Source organism: Malurus melanocephalus, unplaced genomic scaffold (assembly GCF_030028575.1).
Source record: "Malurus melanocephalus ecotype Western Australia unplaced genomic scaffold, MMel_1.1 scaffold_511, whole genome shotgun sequence".
In the NCBI taxonomy this organism is placed as follows: Eukaryota; Metazoa; Chordata; class Aves; order Passeriformes; family Maluridae; genus Malurus; species Malurus melanocephalus.
Genome location: NW_026623743.1, coordinates 136,037 through 151,774, shown reverse-complemented (window position 1 = coordinate 151,774; position 15,738 = coordinate 136,037). Strand labels below are relative to the sequence as shown.

The following is a 15,738-nucleotide window of genomic DNA, read 5'->3' as shown; positions in this document are numbered from 1 at the left end:
CTGGTTCTCCCCATGTGCCAGTGGAGATGGAGCCAGGAACCCGGGCTGTTCTGGAAGCCCTGCCCATACCTGAGGGGCTGTGGGTGTTGCTCAGCCTCCACCTGCCCCTCAGCAGCCCCATCTCCTCCAGGCATTGGCAATCAGGGAGGGGATGTGCCCGCTTCAGGGCACCACATCTCCCTGGCTGCCAGAGCCAGCTGAACAGCCTTTTGCTCACAAAACTCCTCTCCATGTGCTCCAGGCTTCTCCATTTCCCAAATACCATTGAAACCTCCACTCCCACGGCCTCCTGTCACAGCAAACCCTTGCACATCACTGCTTGAGGCTATGGCTGGCATCTGGAGCTCTGGATGTGATGTCCTGGGTACCATGGYGCTGCATCCCAGAGAAGGGGGCTGAGGAGCAAAGGGGGATGGGGAAAATGCAGATTTTGTCCATGTCTGCAAGGAAGCTGTGATGTTTTTTCCCAGTTCTCCCTCCTGCTTCTCACTCCTGGCTMCCAGGTTTATTTAGTGTGGTCCCTGCTAATTTGTGCACATTCCTTGACGCCTAAGAATAGAAAGCTGTGATGATTATTTGGGTGATTGGTCAGCTCTGGAAACAGTTAATTGGAGACAGAGACTTTCACCTCTGCCTGGGCGAGCTCCAGCCTGGACCAGAAGTGCCTGAGCAGCATTTCTGAGCAGACACATGAAAGGGCTGGGGAGTTTCAGGGTGATGTGTCAGAGAGGGGACATAAGTTGTGGTGTTTGGGAGTGGACYCCACAACTCCCCTGTCCCAGAGCAAGCCCATCATCCGCTGGTTGAGGAGCCAGAGGCTGCTGGGATCCATCACCTCGGGTGGTGGCTCCCATGGGGACAGTGGGGAGAGGTCCCAGGCTCTCCCCATCACTCCCTTCTCCTGTCCTCTTGCAGATGTTGATGAGTGCGTGGAGGGCACCGACAACTGCCACATCGATGCCATCTGCCAGAACACCCCCAAGTCCTACAAGTGCATCTGCAAGTCCGGCTACACCGGGGATGGGAAGCACTGCAAAGGTAGGGACRCACCAAAAATGGAGCCAGAACCCCACTGACATGTGACAGACCCCTACTGGTTTTAGGCCAGCGGTGGCTCACCAGCACTGGCCCCTGCAAAAAGGCCACTTGTTTACAGTGGCCTTGGTAAACCTTTTATTCCTCTTTTCTGCCCCAAACCCCTGGCCTGTTGACAGTGCACAGGGACAGAGAGGACTCCGACTGTCCTTGCTGGTGATGGTGACAGCCATTGTTCTGGCATAGTTGGGGCTGCCCATGGAGGGTCACTTGGGGTTTGTTTTAAACAAAGCTGAGCTTATTTTGCTGCAGGATTTCTGACCCTGAGGCTGCAGAACTGTGTTAGCAGCTAAAACATAAGAAACTTTAAAATAAGATACAGAAATACAGATGTAGACAGTGTAGATATAAATCTAGATGTAGATATAGGTGTAAATCTAGGTACTGATAGAGGTATAGGTATGTGTCTATATTTAGATATAACTGAGAGGGGAATGGAAAGAAAGTGGGCTCTTTGGAGCAGCAGCAGCAGGAAAGCAGGATTGGGGCAGGGGAAAAATTCCCAGCTCTGCTCAAAGCAGGTTCAGGGTCAGGATGGGCCGAGTACAAATAGCAGAGGGATTAAAGCGCTCCAGGCACTGCGGGGCTTTGCCATGGAGACGGACGGGGCTGCTCTGCCAGCGCCCTGGGAAATCCCAGGAGGTTCCCAGCACTCAGCACCAGGCGAAAGCTGTAAGGAGTGGGTTAGCTGGGGGTCCAGGGTCTAGTCTGGGGARAATGGGGATGGTTTTGTAGGGTGTGGAGGGATGCTGCAGGTGATAATGGAGCTGAGAACCTGCCGGAATAGACAGAGAGAGCAGAAGACCATGGAGCACAGTATCAGCTGGGTGGAAAAGATGCTGAAGATGGGGAGCAGCACCCATGGGAGGTGGGTTGGCCACCTGCAGCTGGGGAAGCCCTGCAGCCCTCCTGCCCTCCTTCTCCCCAGATGTTGACGAGTGCGAGCGGGAGGACAACGCGGGCTGCGTGCACGAGTGYGTGAACATCCCCGGCAACTACCGCTGCACCTGCTACGACGGCTTCCGCCTGGCGCACGACGGCCACAACTGCTTAGGTGAGGAATGTCGGTGCATTGMAGTTCCTCAGCAGCTCCAGCACCAGCCTGTGGCTTTCTTTGCTGCCACAGAGCCGTGGTGGCACTCCCAGGGCGCTGAGCCAACTGCAGGCACGTCCTGTGCTGCAATGTCTCACTGGGGACAGGATTGCTCCCTGTTACACAGGGGTGATGCCGAGGGAGGATGCTCCATGCTGGGAGAAAAACTCACTCTGTGGGTCCATCCGTATGCTGGGAGGGTTGGAGGAAGGCAAAACTGGGAGAGATTGGTTTAGGGTTGCTGCGGGTGAGGCACAGGCTCCCCATAGCCACATCCTGCTGCGGCGAGCGGCCGGGCCGGCAGCCCTGYGCCGCTGCCRAGGGTAGGACCAGCTCACCCGGGCCCTGCCGCTYGCTCCGCTCGTGCTCGAGGTCAGCCCTGCACCTGCCAAAATAGATGAGTTAATAGCAAATATGGTGGGGATGGGAACCAGCGAAGGGACTGGATAAATAACCCCCGGGCCAAGACAAACGCGGCATCTGCCTACGGAGCGGCCGTGCATCCTCCCTGCCACTTCCCACCGCCCCGAACTCCATCCGGCCGCGGCGGAGCCAAAGCTCCCGTCAGAGCCCGGGGGCCCATCGCTCTGCCCGCGCCCGGCACCCGCTTCCTCCCGCGGCATCCGCGCTGGGAGCGCCGGGGCGCAGGGCAGCCCGCCTCCCCTCCGCCCGCAGCTCATGCTATTTTCTAATTAGTGTCTGCAGAGGGGTCATTAATGAGCTCATCACTGGGAGGGGGAGGAGGGGGAAGGGATTATGGACACATACGCTTTGCATTAACCACCAGCACCGGGATCTTTGCAGCCTCCTCGGGGAGGGGGGAGATTTACACAGCTGGGAGGAGGCGCGGGCGGGCGGCTCTGCCTTCCTCTCCCGGGGGAGGATGAGCCCGAGGAGAAGAAAGGAAAGCTGGACGTCATGTGTTTACAGAGTTGGGTGGGAGGGGATGGAGATGGCCGGGGAGCAGCCCGGCAAGCAGGGATCGGGAAGGGGGGGACATGCTGGCTCCCACCTTGAGCTCTTCCCAGCATCTCATCCCTGATCCTGACGTGCTTTGCCCAACCTGCCTRCATCCCCTTTTAGCCAAAAGAAAGAGAAGCAGAGCAAAGCAGAGTGTTGTGCCCAGGCTTCGTCGGTGCCATGGGCAGGGGCTGAGCTGGAGTGGGGTCAGGGTACGTGCCCACCAGAGCCCACCAGCCCCTCCACTGCCCACCCTGGGCGACCTTTTGAACCAGGACAGGAATTCAAGCCCCCGGCCTGACACGAGCCCTGCTGGCTTCTGCCCATCTCTGTTGTATTTAATAAAACAGGTATTAGAGTGGCGGAGTCTCGTTTCAGCCATCGGGTTTGAACGGCTGCCTCCTCATTTTTGAGCAGAGCTGGAAGGAGAAGTTGCAAGACATTAAGCCCTTGTTCTAAGCAGGGGGATTTGAGGAGAGTTATTGGCATCTGCAGGACATAGCTTGGCTGGGATGAGCATTGGAGGAACCATGAGCTTGCCATCGCAGAGGACATCCCTCTGTGCCTGGCTGCAGCATGGGTGTCAGCCCTCACTGCCCTGTGGGTCCGAGGGTGTTTTCAGCCTCTTTTCCAAGATAGTGGCTTTGTTGGGTGCTGCTGGGCTCYGCTGCCTGGCCATTTCCAGCTGGAGCTGCAGCATTGCTTTGATATTTCTGCACATCCCCTTAGCGCTTGCCTGGGGCTGGGGCACAGTGCAAGGCACCCACACTGCTCAGTCGCCCATCCATCCATCCATCCGTTTTGCCCAAAAGCACGGGGGTTTGGTGCGTGCTGCTCTGTTYGGGGAGGGGGCCGGGGCTGGGGGGCCTGGGAGCCCCCGGCACGTGCCGTCACTGAGCCGCTATTCCGGCGTTTCCGCTGGGCCATGCTGGCGGGGTTCAGTTTTCCCCTCAGCCGCGGCTCTGCAACGCYCGAGTTCACAGGACGTTTTCTTTGGCATGGGGCCCCTCGCTTCCCGGCCCGACACCATCACCCGGCCCCGGCACCGCGGGCAGAGGGGGCAAGGGGCGGCCACGGCAGAGGTTTGTCTCTGCCCCAGCCCGGCGTCCTGATTCTCTGTCACCTCGGGGCACCAGTGAGTTCAGATCTGACCACTGTCCCCAAAAAGCCTCTTAGGGAGAGCAATGGGCAGTTAGTCTTCATTAAAAGCAGGATTTGCAGGGCTGAAGCCAGGGCATTGCTGCTGCCACGGGGCCACATCCCAGCCCCTTGCAGCCGTGGCTCGTTAAACCAAAACAGGTGTGAGGGGAGGGCAGCCGAGCGGCAGGGCAGGGGATGCGAGTCTCCTTACAAGTGATTATCCCTGCTCTCAGCTAAGGTTTCCCAGCTCCCCCTAATGAAGTGCAGGCATCCCCAGCTGGCAACAGGCTCCGAGGGGCTGGGAGCAGGGGCCGGCTGCAGCGAGCATCCCGGATGAGTATCCTGGGTGCTTTGGGGTTTCTGGGACAAGGAAAACCCCTTTCTCTGCGGTCTGCTGTTCCYTTCTGTAAGACGAGGCTGGATGCTTTTTGCCCATCAGTCAGGGAAGCTGTATGACCCACTCCTGCTCTGCTTTGCCKTCATGCCCTGCAGCCCTCAAGCATTCCCCTTTCTCCAGCTGGGGGATCACAGATGTAAGGCAGCAGTGAGTCTCTACCCAGCAGATCTGTCCCCACCATGCTCCCCATCAGCCGGGTGTGCCAGGGAACTGTGCTCACCTCCTGCCACTTTCCCTGTGCAGACCTGGACGAGTGCTCGGAGGGCAACGGCGGCTGCCAGCAGACCTGTGTCAACATGATGGGCAGCTACGAGTGCTTCTGCCGTGAGGGCTTCTTCCTCAGTGACAACCAGCACACCTGCATCCAGCGCCCTGAAGGTCAGTGCTCAGCAGCACCATGCTCCTCCATCCCTTCATTTGTCTGTCCTCTGTCACCTCTGGCCACTCCTCTGCCTGGGATTAGGTGCTGCTGCTGGGTTCTTGGTGTGGCAGGTTTGAAAGTGGATCTGTGACAGAGCACATTGGGAGAGGTGATAAATGTCCTGCAGCAAAACCCTCACAGGTCAGCAATATTGAACAGGGGATATTAATCCTATGTCCAGAGTGATTTATTGATAAATGGAAGGACCTGGAGGTCCTCACACCACCTTAAGAGACATGTCTTCCCCTGCCAGGTCTTGCACAGCACCGAGCCCTTCGTCTCGGTATCAGCTCTAAATTGCTGCCGTCTGGAGCAATCCCTTAGCCAAAATAGGAGGAAATGAGAGATTTTTGCGTCTCTGCTGATTTTTATCTCTGCTGCTTGGCAAAGCCAGCTGAGTGTTTTTGCTTTCCTCCTTTCCCCTTCCCAGCTGTGTTGGTCACTCCAGCTCCCTGGGAATTTTGCCCAGCCCAGGATGGCTGAGCAGCTGCAGTGGCATCTCCTGTGTCCCCATCCTTGTGTGTCCGAGGGGGATGAGCTGGCTGCTCCTTAGTCCTGGTGCCACAGTGGGGACTGGGATGCAGATGCTGAGTCTTGAGCTCAGTGGGGTTTAAAGTCACATCAGGGTGTGGGAGCAGGGTCTCACAGAAGGGAGGGAATCAAATGTTGAAGGGTGGTTTTGTCYACCTTCCCAAGCAGCTCTGTGCCAGGAGCTGGCCAGGGTTATTCTGTCCCCACAAGGTCCTCACGACAAGCTTTCCCCTCATTGACCTCATCTTCCCATCCCAGACATCCTTCTGCCTTTGCTGACCAGTGCCAGCAGCTTTTGGAGCATTTCTTTGCTTTTTTTTTTCTTTTAGAAGGCATGAACTGCATGAACAAGAACCACGGCTGTGCTCACATCTGCCGGGAGACCCCCAAAGGGGGCATTGCCTGCGAGTGCCGCCCCGGCTTCGAGCTCACCAAGAACCAGCGCGACTGCAAACGTAAGGAGTGCCCCAGGGCTGGGGATACGGCCTCCCAGAGCCCCCCAAACCCTGTCCCCATGGCACAGACACCTCCTGCCCCTGCAGCAGAGCCCTGACCCCCCATCTGCAGTTGGTTCATCCAGCCTGAAGCTCAGCACACTCAGCTCTGCCTCTGTTGCCCTTATGGACAATGCTTCTAGCAGCCCCCTCTGCCATGAGATGTGTCCTTACATGACCAAGCTGAAATGGCAGTTCAMGGGGGTCCCAGAGGCTCAGCACCCCCTGTTCCTGCCCCAGTGTTTCACTTTCCAAAGGGGAGGTGAACAGGGAGAGTGCAATCGGAATGTGAGGAGCRCAGGAATCCTCTCCCTGGGGGTTGTGGTGCTCTCAGCCTGTCTGATCTCCTGCCAGCATCTCACTGGCAGTGCCAGGGTTATTAAATAGATATGTGTGTGTTTATGCAATTATTTTTATTTTGTTTCTCATTTGCTCTGTGCAGCAAACGTGTAAAATCGCTGATGAAATGGAGGTTTAATCCTATGAACMTACTTTCCCTCTAAGCTAAATGAACAGCACACCTTTCCTCCGGGGCAGGGCTGGCAGGGATTCCCGAAAGCTCCCGTGACATTCCAGAGCTGAGGAAAGGCTCACCCTTCCCCTGCAACACTGGATTCAGAGCCAGGCTCAACCAGCCCACCCGTTCCTTTTGCTCGGGGGCTCCACTGGTGGCATTTAGCAGATATGCAGGGGGAAGACACGAGAAACCACAAAACAGTTTGCATCTGCCAAGATCCCACAGGGAAAGTGAAGGGCTTCAGGAATTATCTGTGAGGGGAGGAGGGAGGAAGGAAGGAAGGGAAGGAGGGAGGGAACTCTCTGAGGGTACAGACCAGGTGTTTCCAAGCTACTTTTATGTCCTGCACGTGGATACCAGGCAGGGAAAGGGGAGCTGGGGCCATGGTGACACTGGTGACACTGCTTTGCTCCCACAGTRACCTGCAACTATGGCAACGGGGGCTGCCAGCACACCTGCGACGACACCGACCAGGGYCCCAAATGTGGCTGCCACGTCAAATTCCTGCTGCACTCGGACGGGGTGACGTGCATAGGTAGGTCAGGCCATGGCTCACACAGAGGTTGGGGTGTGGGACGGCTCATCTTCCTCCCTGGGTGATTTATCCCTGGCCTGCTGAAGGKTTTTTTTTTCTCAAACTTTGAGGATGCAGCGATTTCCTTTTGCTGGGAAACTCAGTAGGTGTGTGAGGGATGCTGAGTGACACACCTGCAGGGTGCAGGGATGTGTCTGCTCAGCCACGGGGRGCAGAAGTGACCGTGGTGGTGCTTGAGGGGACACCTGGGGACAGGTTGCTGTGCTGGGTTGCRGGAAAGGGTCCCTGCCTGCCTCTGTGCTGCTGAAGAGAGAGTGATGAGGATGTCCCCAGGCTAGGAATTGTTACTGTCGCTSTCACTGGCAGCTTTTGAGGAGGAACATGGAAGGGGGCAGGTTTGTCCCCAGTGATCTGTTCCATCTTGGTATTGTGGGGCCTTGGCTCAGGAACAATTGTCTTGCACAAAAAAAAACCCAACAAAACCAAAACCCCAACAACCTGACAACTCAACCACCCCCAGAATTGTCCTTTTCCTGTGTGTGTTTTCAAATTGTAAAACATCAAGCAGAGATAGAAGTTTTACTGGTTTCATATGCTTGTGCTGTTTAACAGCTGCTTTGATTTAAAAAATGTTATATTTGGGGAGTGATTAAGTCCACAATTGCTTGAGACATTTAAGTTCTTATTGCAAAATGAAAAAGAAAAAGGAACTGAAAGCAAGAGAGGTTTTGGCTTGCCACGTCCCTGCTGTGCCTGAACAGAAAAACCCTCCGTGCTTGCCACAGACAGCTCCGTCCTCAGGGCACAGGAGCCCCCCTGAGCCCCCTGCTGCTCCCTGTGAGTTGAGGGGTGTTTGGGGCTGTCCCCAGCAAAGCCCTCCTGCCCATCCATCACTGCTGTCTTAATGTCACCACTGTCCCCCAGCCTGCTCCCAGCACAGATCCCAATCCCTCCTGGCACGTGCAGCCCCTGCTCCCCGCCGTCCTCCTGTTTGCTCCCACAGCCTCTGTGTCCTGTCCCACCTCTGAGGACCCTTCCAGGGGGTTGTTGCTGTGCCCAGGTGGGGAGCTGTCCTCCAAGGGGGACCTTGGGACCCCTGGGTGTGTCAGCCCTCCTGGACAGAGGGCCCTGCGCGTGGCGTCTGATTTGGGCAGCTTTGGGACCAAGGATGTCCCTGACCTGTTGGGTGTGAGGGGTGAGAGAGCAGCTCTCCAAAGCCTTTTGTGAATTTGGGGGATGCTTCAGAGCACTCTGTTTGCTGGGGGGGTCTCTGCACTCAGACCTTGGCTACCACAGTTGTGAGGGTGGGATTTAGGGCAAAATCACTCATCCTTTTGTCCTTGGCCAAAGTGTCCCTCTTTGTCCCCAACCCTGCCCTGTGTCTGCTGGGGAGGCATCTCTCACCAGARCCAGCACACCCCTGTGAGGTTTTCCCTTGTCCGCCTTTCCAGGGGAAATCAAACACTTCACTAGAGGATTTTAGGAGCAGCACCAGCCCAAAGCCCACCACCATGCCTGTCTCGATCCTTTGCGGATCTCTCCGCAATACCCCCTCACAGGAAGGGGCCTGCCCAGCTCCTGCATTCCCTGGGGGATTCCTGATCCCCAATCCCACCGTGGGAACACCATGGGATGGTGCTCTGGCCGCTGGGAGCCAGCAGCCGCCCCGCAGGGATGCCCAGCCAGCAGATTTACAGCCGAGGTACCTGCTCGGATATTTATAACCACCCTTTCTTGTTTTATGGCTYGGGCACAGCAAACAGCCCTCCCCCCTCCACACTGCCCCCTTCACCGCCCCTTCCCCATTTCCTCCAAAATATTTCATCATTTCAAGGGGCATAAAGTTTCCAGTGAGGGGAAACGCAAAGTCATTCCCCGGGCCGCGGGCTTTGAAATTGTACGCGGTGCGTTTGATGGGCTGCCGGGACAGGCCCCTGGTCCAGGTTCCCTTCAGATCACACCACGCGGCAGGAAGCACGATCAGCCCCTCTGAGTGACAGTTTCATTAGGCCACGGCCGGTGTTTTTCATTTTTCCGCTTTTTATTGCTGCTTTTAAAAATGCAGATAATGAGGAACATGCCTCTGAGCACAGGGGCCATCGCTAATGGCTCCCAACATGTCTGCAGGCGTGAGGGGGAGGGGGAGCCGGGAGGGGAGGCCCATGACCTTATGTATTTATGTTTATGCTCCAAAAGCAGTCTTTTCTTTAAAAGAAAAATAAAAAGAAAATAGTAAAAAGAAGCACATAAAACAGCCCTCCAGCAGCCAAGGGTGCAGTGTCCGCAGGGGAGATGCGAAAATGGCTGTCACAATTGATGCAGATTTTGGCTTTCCGGGAAGATTTACCAGCCAGGGCATCATTGCAGCTCCCTCCCACCGATATTTGGGGTTGTTGCACTCGCGGCGAGCACTGATGGAKTGGGGAGGGGGTGCATGGGGAAGAATTATGATTAGATGGAGAAGGAAACTAAACCCAGCTCRAGTTTTATGGCTGATTTCCTGACCCACGCCCAGGCGGTTTGCGACGGCACTGCCGATGCTCCCCAGTTTTGTGGAACTGGCCATGCTGGGAGCATTGCCAGAGCTCTGGACCCTCTGCTGGGTCAGGGTAGGGTGCACTGACCCACTGCTGGGTCAGTGTAGGGTGCACTGACCCAGGGGTGAGGCTGAGCAGCCCAAGAACACCCAGGGTTTGGTCTCACTGCTGGCTTGGCTGCTAAATCCAAGGGGTGCAAGTGCCACCGGTGGGATGCAGTTGCCTTCCCGAAACCCATGGCTGGGCAGGATCCACTTGGCTCCTCTCAGGGATCACCACCTGCCCTGGCACGTGCTGGTTTTGTTCCCAACCAGGGTGAGGACCTGGCTCCCCAGACTAACAGGCTGCACTAACGCTCCTCATAACGCGCTTCTCCCGCTCGCATGGGGCTCCAACCAGCCCGGCACAGCTGGAGGGGGTTTAGAGAGGCTGAGGGACATGGAATGCTGGGGAGGTGGGAGAGAAAAAGCCCAAAAAGGGACAGTTTCCRCCAGGCTGGAAAGGCAGCAGAGTTGAACCCATTGATGTGTGACACCAACCGAGTTCCCTGCTGGACACTGTTTCTAAATCACTTTTTTATAATGTTAAACAGGGGAGAGACACTTCCAGCAACACGTTATCCTTGAGACGTTTTCTAATGGTAAATATTTTTGTTCTCTCTATCTCTACGAAGGGGTCTAACCGTAGATGGTCTCTCCTCTCGAGATCACGCCGGGGCTCGGGGGCTGAGCTGCTGCGCTAACCGCATGTCTCACTAACCCTGCCCCACTGCTGCTTCCAAACCCCAAACTGCAGGGCCAGCCTGGGGCTGGGCTGGGGACAGAGCAGGGCACCCTCCCCTCGCTGTGCTTGCATGAGATAGGGGCTCTCAYGCTGCTTTGGTGGCTCCCGGCGCCGGGGTGACAATCTGCTTTCTGGTGGCTGTGGCAGTGCTGACCCCCTCACACCTAAGAGGAGCTCACAGTGGGCTGCCAGCGCTGCGTGGTGGGGAGGGGGATGCTTGTGCCCATCTCTGCACTGTGCACTCTCAAAGTTGCCCCTTCCTAGAGCTCACCCGCTGGAGGATGGTCCCCTCTGGGTCATTCAGGGTGTCCCAGGGTTTGGCCTTGCTGTGCTCAKGGGCTCCCAGCCCGGAGGTGCAGASCTGAAATRGCCCTTTACAGGGCTGAAATRGCCCTTTATGGGGCTGGRCACCTCCCCAGGGATTKCTTTGCATCCCCGTGGGGTCTCCAAGCCCTTCACTAAGGTAAGGTGATGCCTCTGCTCTGCCACCAAGGAAACCGAGGCAGAAGGTGCAGCAGCTTGTTTGTGGTGGGGAATCTTGTTCTTGGATGTGCTGGGTGCAGGCAGACTCCTGGCACACCCAGGAGTTTTGGGAGAGCAGGGAGCACCAATTGCAGCTTTTGGGGGGCTCTGCAGAGCCTTTCCCACAGGGGTGGGACTGGAGGGGAGCCCCGATCTGTGCCGTCACCACACTCCAGCCAGCCCAGTTGTAATCTCTTTGATTACCTCAGAATTGCCCCCTCAGGCTGGTGGGATCACATCCTGCTGGGATTGTCTCTTCTCAGGTGGAGGTGAGGCCAGAGTGTCTGCAGTGAGGGTGCTGAGCAGGGCAGGGAGTGCCGTGGAACAGGAGTCGGGAAGTGAGAGCGGAGTTGGGATGCGGGAGGGTGGAAAAGAATCTGAGTGCCTGTCTGTGTGTCCGTGTGTGTCTGTGTGGAGCTGCTTTGTCCTGTCCCTGCCCCTCGGAGCCCTCACCAGAGCCCAGTGAGTGACACCAGGCTGGGAGCAGCCCTGGGCTGTCCCAGTGTCCAACAATCGCTGCTCCCCGGGGCTGCCCCAGTGCTCAACCCTGTGCCACCAGCCTCCAGTGCCTCTCAGTACCCCTGCAGCCCCCTCCCAGCTTTCTGCAAGCCCAGGACAGGGTTCCCCCATCACAGAGGGGTTTGCAGTGGTGCTATGGCTGTGATAKCTCAGCTCATAGCCAATGGCCACCCGGGACAGCTGCTCTGGGATGGTGGGTGGGACTGGCTTTACATCTCAGCCAAAATTGCCAGAGGTGTGAAGGGGCCAGGAGAGGTGCCCGAGTGCTGGAGGAGCACGGTGACAGCAGCCCAGGGCACTGTGCTCTCTGGAGAGCCCCATCCTCTCTGGCTCCATCCCTCTGGCATCGGCACCTGAACCGAGCCCATCATCTCATCTCAGCAGTGACCCTGGTAAATCAATCCTCCCCAGGCTGCTCCTGCATCAGCTGCCGGAACAAAGGCTGGCGTTGAACAAATGATTCACTGGGCTTTCAGAAAGTTTCCCTTCCCTTGGGCGMGGTGTCACCCTCCCCGTGTCCCTCACCCAGCGCCGCAGGGAAGGGAGGACAGCCCTGGCATGGCTGGGCCACGTGTGGTGCGAGGACCTGGCCAGAGGAATAATATCTACAGAAATCCTTCCCCTGCCGTTAGGTTTTGTAATTGTGCTGGTGATTAATTTCATAAAATGGTCCCTTTTGTTCTCTTAWTATGGGACATCATAAAAATAGCAGTGGCAAGACGAGCACAGAGTGATCCCAGCTCCCCAGCCCCGCGGCGAATGGTTGGATGGTTCAGTCATTCCTACCCCATGCGGCGCTTGCAAAGAGCAGGAGAACCTGGGATTTGCTCTTTCCAAGGAATTTCTTCAAGGCATTTTCATCTTGGGTTCCTTGAAGCCCAAATGCCTCATTTATCCATGCAACCAGCCTTCTGAAAGGAATGTTTTATTATCCTTTGTGAACAACTTAATGCACTTCAAACCATTGTTCTGGTGGTTAGGGTTGAAATTGAGGATTGATCTCACAGGGAAGCTGTCAAGCTGAAAATGCTTCATTTAAATTAGTGTCCCTTCTAGTCCTACCAGCAACAGCTGACTTTGATAATACTGAAATAATTAGCTTTTTTTTTTTTTCAATTGGATTTTTTTTTCCACTGATGCTGCCTGCCTCTGAGTGTGTGCTTTAATTATATGAAGCGTCTCCCAAATTAGCCCGAGACACTGGACCAGCCACTGTGCCTGAGCAGCGGGTGATGGTCAGGGACCGACGGCACAGGGTCACCGTGGCTTTGTGGTTTGGTGGCAGCGAGGGGGACAGRACCACTCTGCCACCCCCCCGGGGGGACTGGGGCTGTGCACCCACATCCYTGGGAGCCACAGCTTGGGCATTCCWGGYAGGACCAGCCTSTGGCTGCGTTTGCACAAGTGCTGTGACCTCGTCCCTTGGAAATTGAATTCCTCCTCTTTGGAGCTGCCAAAGGTGCCTCCTTGAGGCCCCATTTGTGGGGACACCCAKCCCCCATGTGTTGAGGCCCTGTTTGTGGGGACACCCAGCCCCCATGTGTTCATTATTTCACGGCTCTGTAATATTCAATGTATTATTCTCGTGGCTGTTGTGTGAGAAGCCAAGGGCGGTTTCTGTGGGCTCTGCAGGGAGGTTTGCACCCACTGCCACTCCCAGGCTGTGGCACGGGGGGGACATCAGGGGGGTGTGACTCCCTCAGCCTTTTGGACACCAGTCCCTCACCCCGGCTTTCCTCTCCCCTTYCCACGCAGAGACGTGTGCTGTGAACAACGGGGGCTGTGACAGCAAGTGTCACGACGCRGCCACGGGTGTCCACTGCAGCTGCCCCATGGGCTTCATGCTCCAGCCTGACAGGAAGACATGCAAAGGTAGGTGGGTGTGAGCGGGRTTGGGGTGCTCTCTGCTCACCCCTGGGTGCCTCAGACCCCCATTGTGTCYTCAGTGCCCTTAAAAAAGGCTCAGATTTAGCTCAGCTCAGCTTTGCTCACTGGCTCGGTGCTTGCATCCACGAGGTGGGGACAGGAGTCACCCTCTTCACGGGGACTGGGACACCTTGCTGAGGGCACCGTGCTTTGCCCCAGCACAAGGGAGCRAGCTGTAAACCTGCTGTCAAGGAAAGTGAACCATAATCCCAAAGGCACAGACCTGTAAAGGATTGGGAAGGGGGAGTGGAGATTTTGGGTTAAGTTGATGAATTTAGGAAACCTAACATTCCTTGTTATGCACATGTTGCAATTCATACTGGTGTAAGTGTAAATATTTGATGTGTTGGCAACAAGTCTTTGGTGAGATTGCAAATTGAACCTCTGCTTGGGAGGAGGGACACCTTTCCTTTCTGACACGTGAGCTTTTTGGAGGTTGGCTTGGAGGTGACGTGATGCCCTGGGAAGCCTATGGGGATGAGGGAAAGGGGGTCAGGTCAAGTCAGAGGCACTGGCATGGCTCTTGTGGGGTGAGAGGGCCTTGTCCCATCTCCTTCCACCCCATTGCCCCACTGGTTATGTGCTGTGTGTGCACCACACCTTCTCTGCAACTTTGAGACGCACCCTCTGGGGACACTGCCCAGCCAGGTCCAAGCACCATGTCCCACTTGGGGACAACACCCTGAGGTGCTCCACGTCCCACCAACATCCCCAACCACCTGCCCCTGCCAGGCAGGGCCGTCCAGGCTGCTTTCCCTGCACCCCAAACTTCCCTCAGAGTGGCCGGTGCCTGTGTTGTGTCTTTTGGCAGCTCTCAGAACTTGACCCCGGCTGAAAGGAAAGCCTGTCCCTCTGCTGGCTGCCTGTCTACCTRTTGACTGCTTCCAGAACCCCCTGCCCCTGGTATTTTATCAGAGCACCCACCCYTCTCCAATTCTGCAGTTTCCAGCGACGTGCAATAACCCAGAGCCATGTCCCCTGTGTCTGRGGTTTTATTATGGCTGCAGGCAGGTTTACAGCTCGCTCCCTCGCAGTCATAAAAASAAAGAAAACCTCAGCCCCAGCGAGGCAGAGCTGCTGCCCCAGCACTGGGGGATGGAGGGGCTGGGCAGGCTGCTGCCTCTTCCTGGTCTCCTTCCATTTTACAGGTCGTTTCCTAGCCATAAATTTWGTGATTAGTGGAAAAATAAGAAAAACAACCAAAAAAMMCCACATCCCAGCCTCTTTYYAGGTTGTTGGGGCTCTTTGCAATTACTGTGCATCATCCTTCTAACAAGGAAGGATATGGCAAGCAGAGAGGCAAGGGTTAAAAAGCAGTTATTTTGCTGAGTGGCTGTTTTTGAAGGAGGGGTTTCCCCTCTGGTTTTCTCTTTCTTCCTGGTCCCCTAAAGCAGACCCCAGCCCAAACCTGTCTGCAAACTCTGGTCTGGTGCTGTCACCTTTGGGGCTCCTGGCTCTACTCCAGGGGATGCTCAGACCTGTRGAAAATAATCATTTTGCACCACTTCCAAGGAGAGCTGAACCCCAGAGTCCTGACCTGGCCTGGTGTCACACTTTGGCTCCTCAGCTGCACACAGAGAAAACCAGCAGCCACGTTCCCCTGGTGACAAAAGGGCTCAATTTCCCAGCTCATGGTGGGGATAGCATCCAGAGGAGAGCCCCCAGCTCTCCTGGCAGAGAGAGGTGACGGGTGTCACCTTGTCCCCTTGCCAGGGGGTGACGGGTGTCCCTTGTCCCCACCAGACATTGACGAGTGCCGGCTCAACAACGGCGGCTGTGACCACATCTGCAGGAACACGGTGGGCAGCTTCGAGTGCAGCTGCAAGAAGGGCTACAAGCTGCTCATAAACGAGAGGAACTGCCAAGGTAAGGGGCAGGGAGCAGCCAGCCCCCCTGCACTCCCGTGTCTCCCACCCTCCCATGGCTGCTGCTCCCATGGAGAATTTCTGTCCTGGTTGCTCATTCCTCTGGGCTTCTCTGTGGACTGCACTGCGGGATTAGAGTTGAATTTGTGTTCTGGTCTGGGGTTTAGCCTTTCCATCTCAGAGCCAGAGACTTGCAGGCTCTTGCAGAGTTCAGGTCAGCAATCAGGCAGATGTCAGTGTTCACGGTTCTGGAGGACAGGAGGAAGGAGAAGATGCTTCCTGCTCACTCCAGAGGGAGCTGGCTGCTCCATGCTGCTTCTTCCACCTTTTTCTCCCTGTCCCAACATCTTTCTACACATCCCACACAAACCCAGCAGGTCACTGGGCTGCCCCCACAGCCCAT

General features: G+C 56.3%; 2 protein-coding genes across 2 annotated transcripts in view; one reads left to right on the top strand and one right to left on the bottom strand.

The window, feature by feature from the left end:
- Nucleotides 1-2,483, bottom strand: part of ILRUN (inflammation and lipid regulator with UBA-like and NBR1-like domains) — a 166,909-nt gene extending 164,426 nt beyond the window's left edge. Inside the window, exon 1 of the mRNA XM_057381445.1 lies at nt 2,480-2,483. The gene's annotated coding sequence lies outside the window, so the exon portion shown is untranslated. The remainder of the gene's footprint in view (nt 1-2,479) is intronic.
- The window catches only part of SCUBE3 (signal peptide, CUB domain and EGF like domain containing 3), a 30,388-nt gene that overhangs the window by 7,521 nt on the left and 7,129 nt on the right, over nt 1-15,738 (top strand). Inside the window, exons 2-9 of the mRNA XM_057381451.1 lie at nt 916-1,038; nt 2,024-2,149; nt 4,929-5,063; nt 5,967-6,092; nt 7,067-7,183; nt 10,313-10,360; nt 13,300-13,416; nt 15,214-15,336. Of these exons, the coding sequence (XP_057237434.1) occupies nt 916-1,038; nt 2,024-2,149; nt 4,929-5,063; nt 5,967-6,092; nt 7,067-7,183; nt 10,313-10,360; nt 13,300-13,416; nt 15,214-15,336 (915 nt within the window). The remainder of the gene's footprint in view (nt 1-915; nt 1,039-2,023; nt 2,150-4,928; nt 5,064-5,966; nt 6,093-7,066; nt 7,184-10,312; nt 10,361-13,299; nt 13,417-15,213; nt 15,337-15,738) is intronic.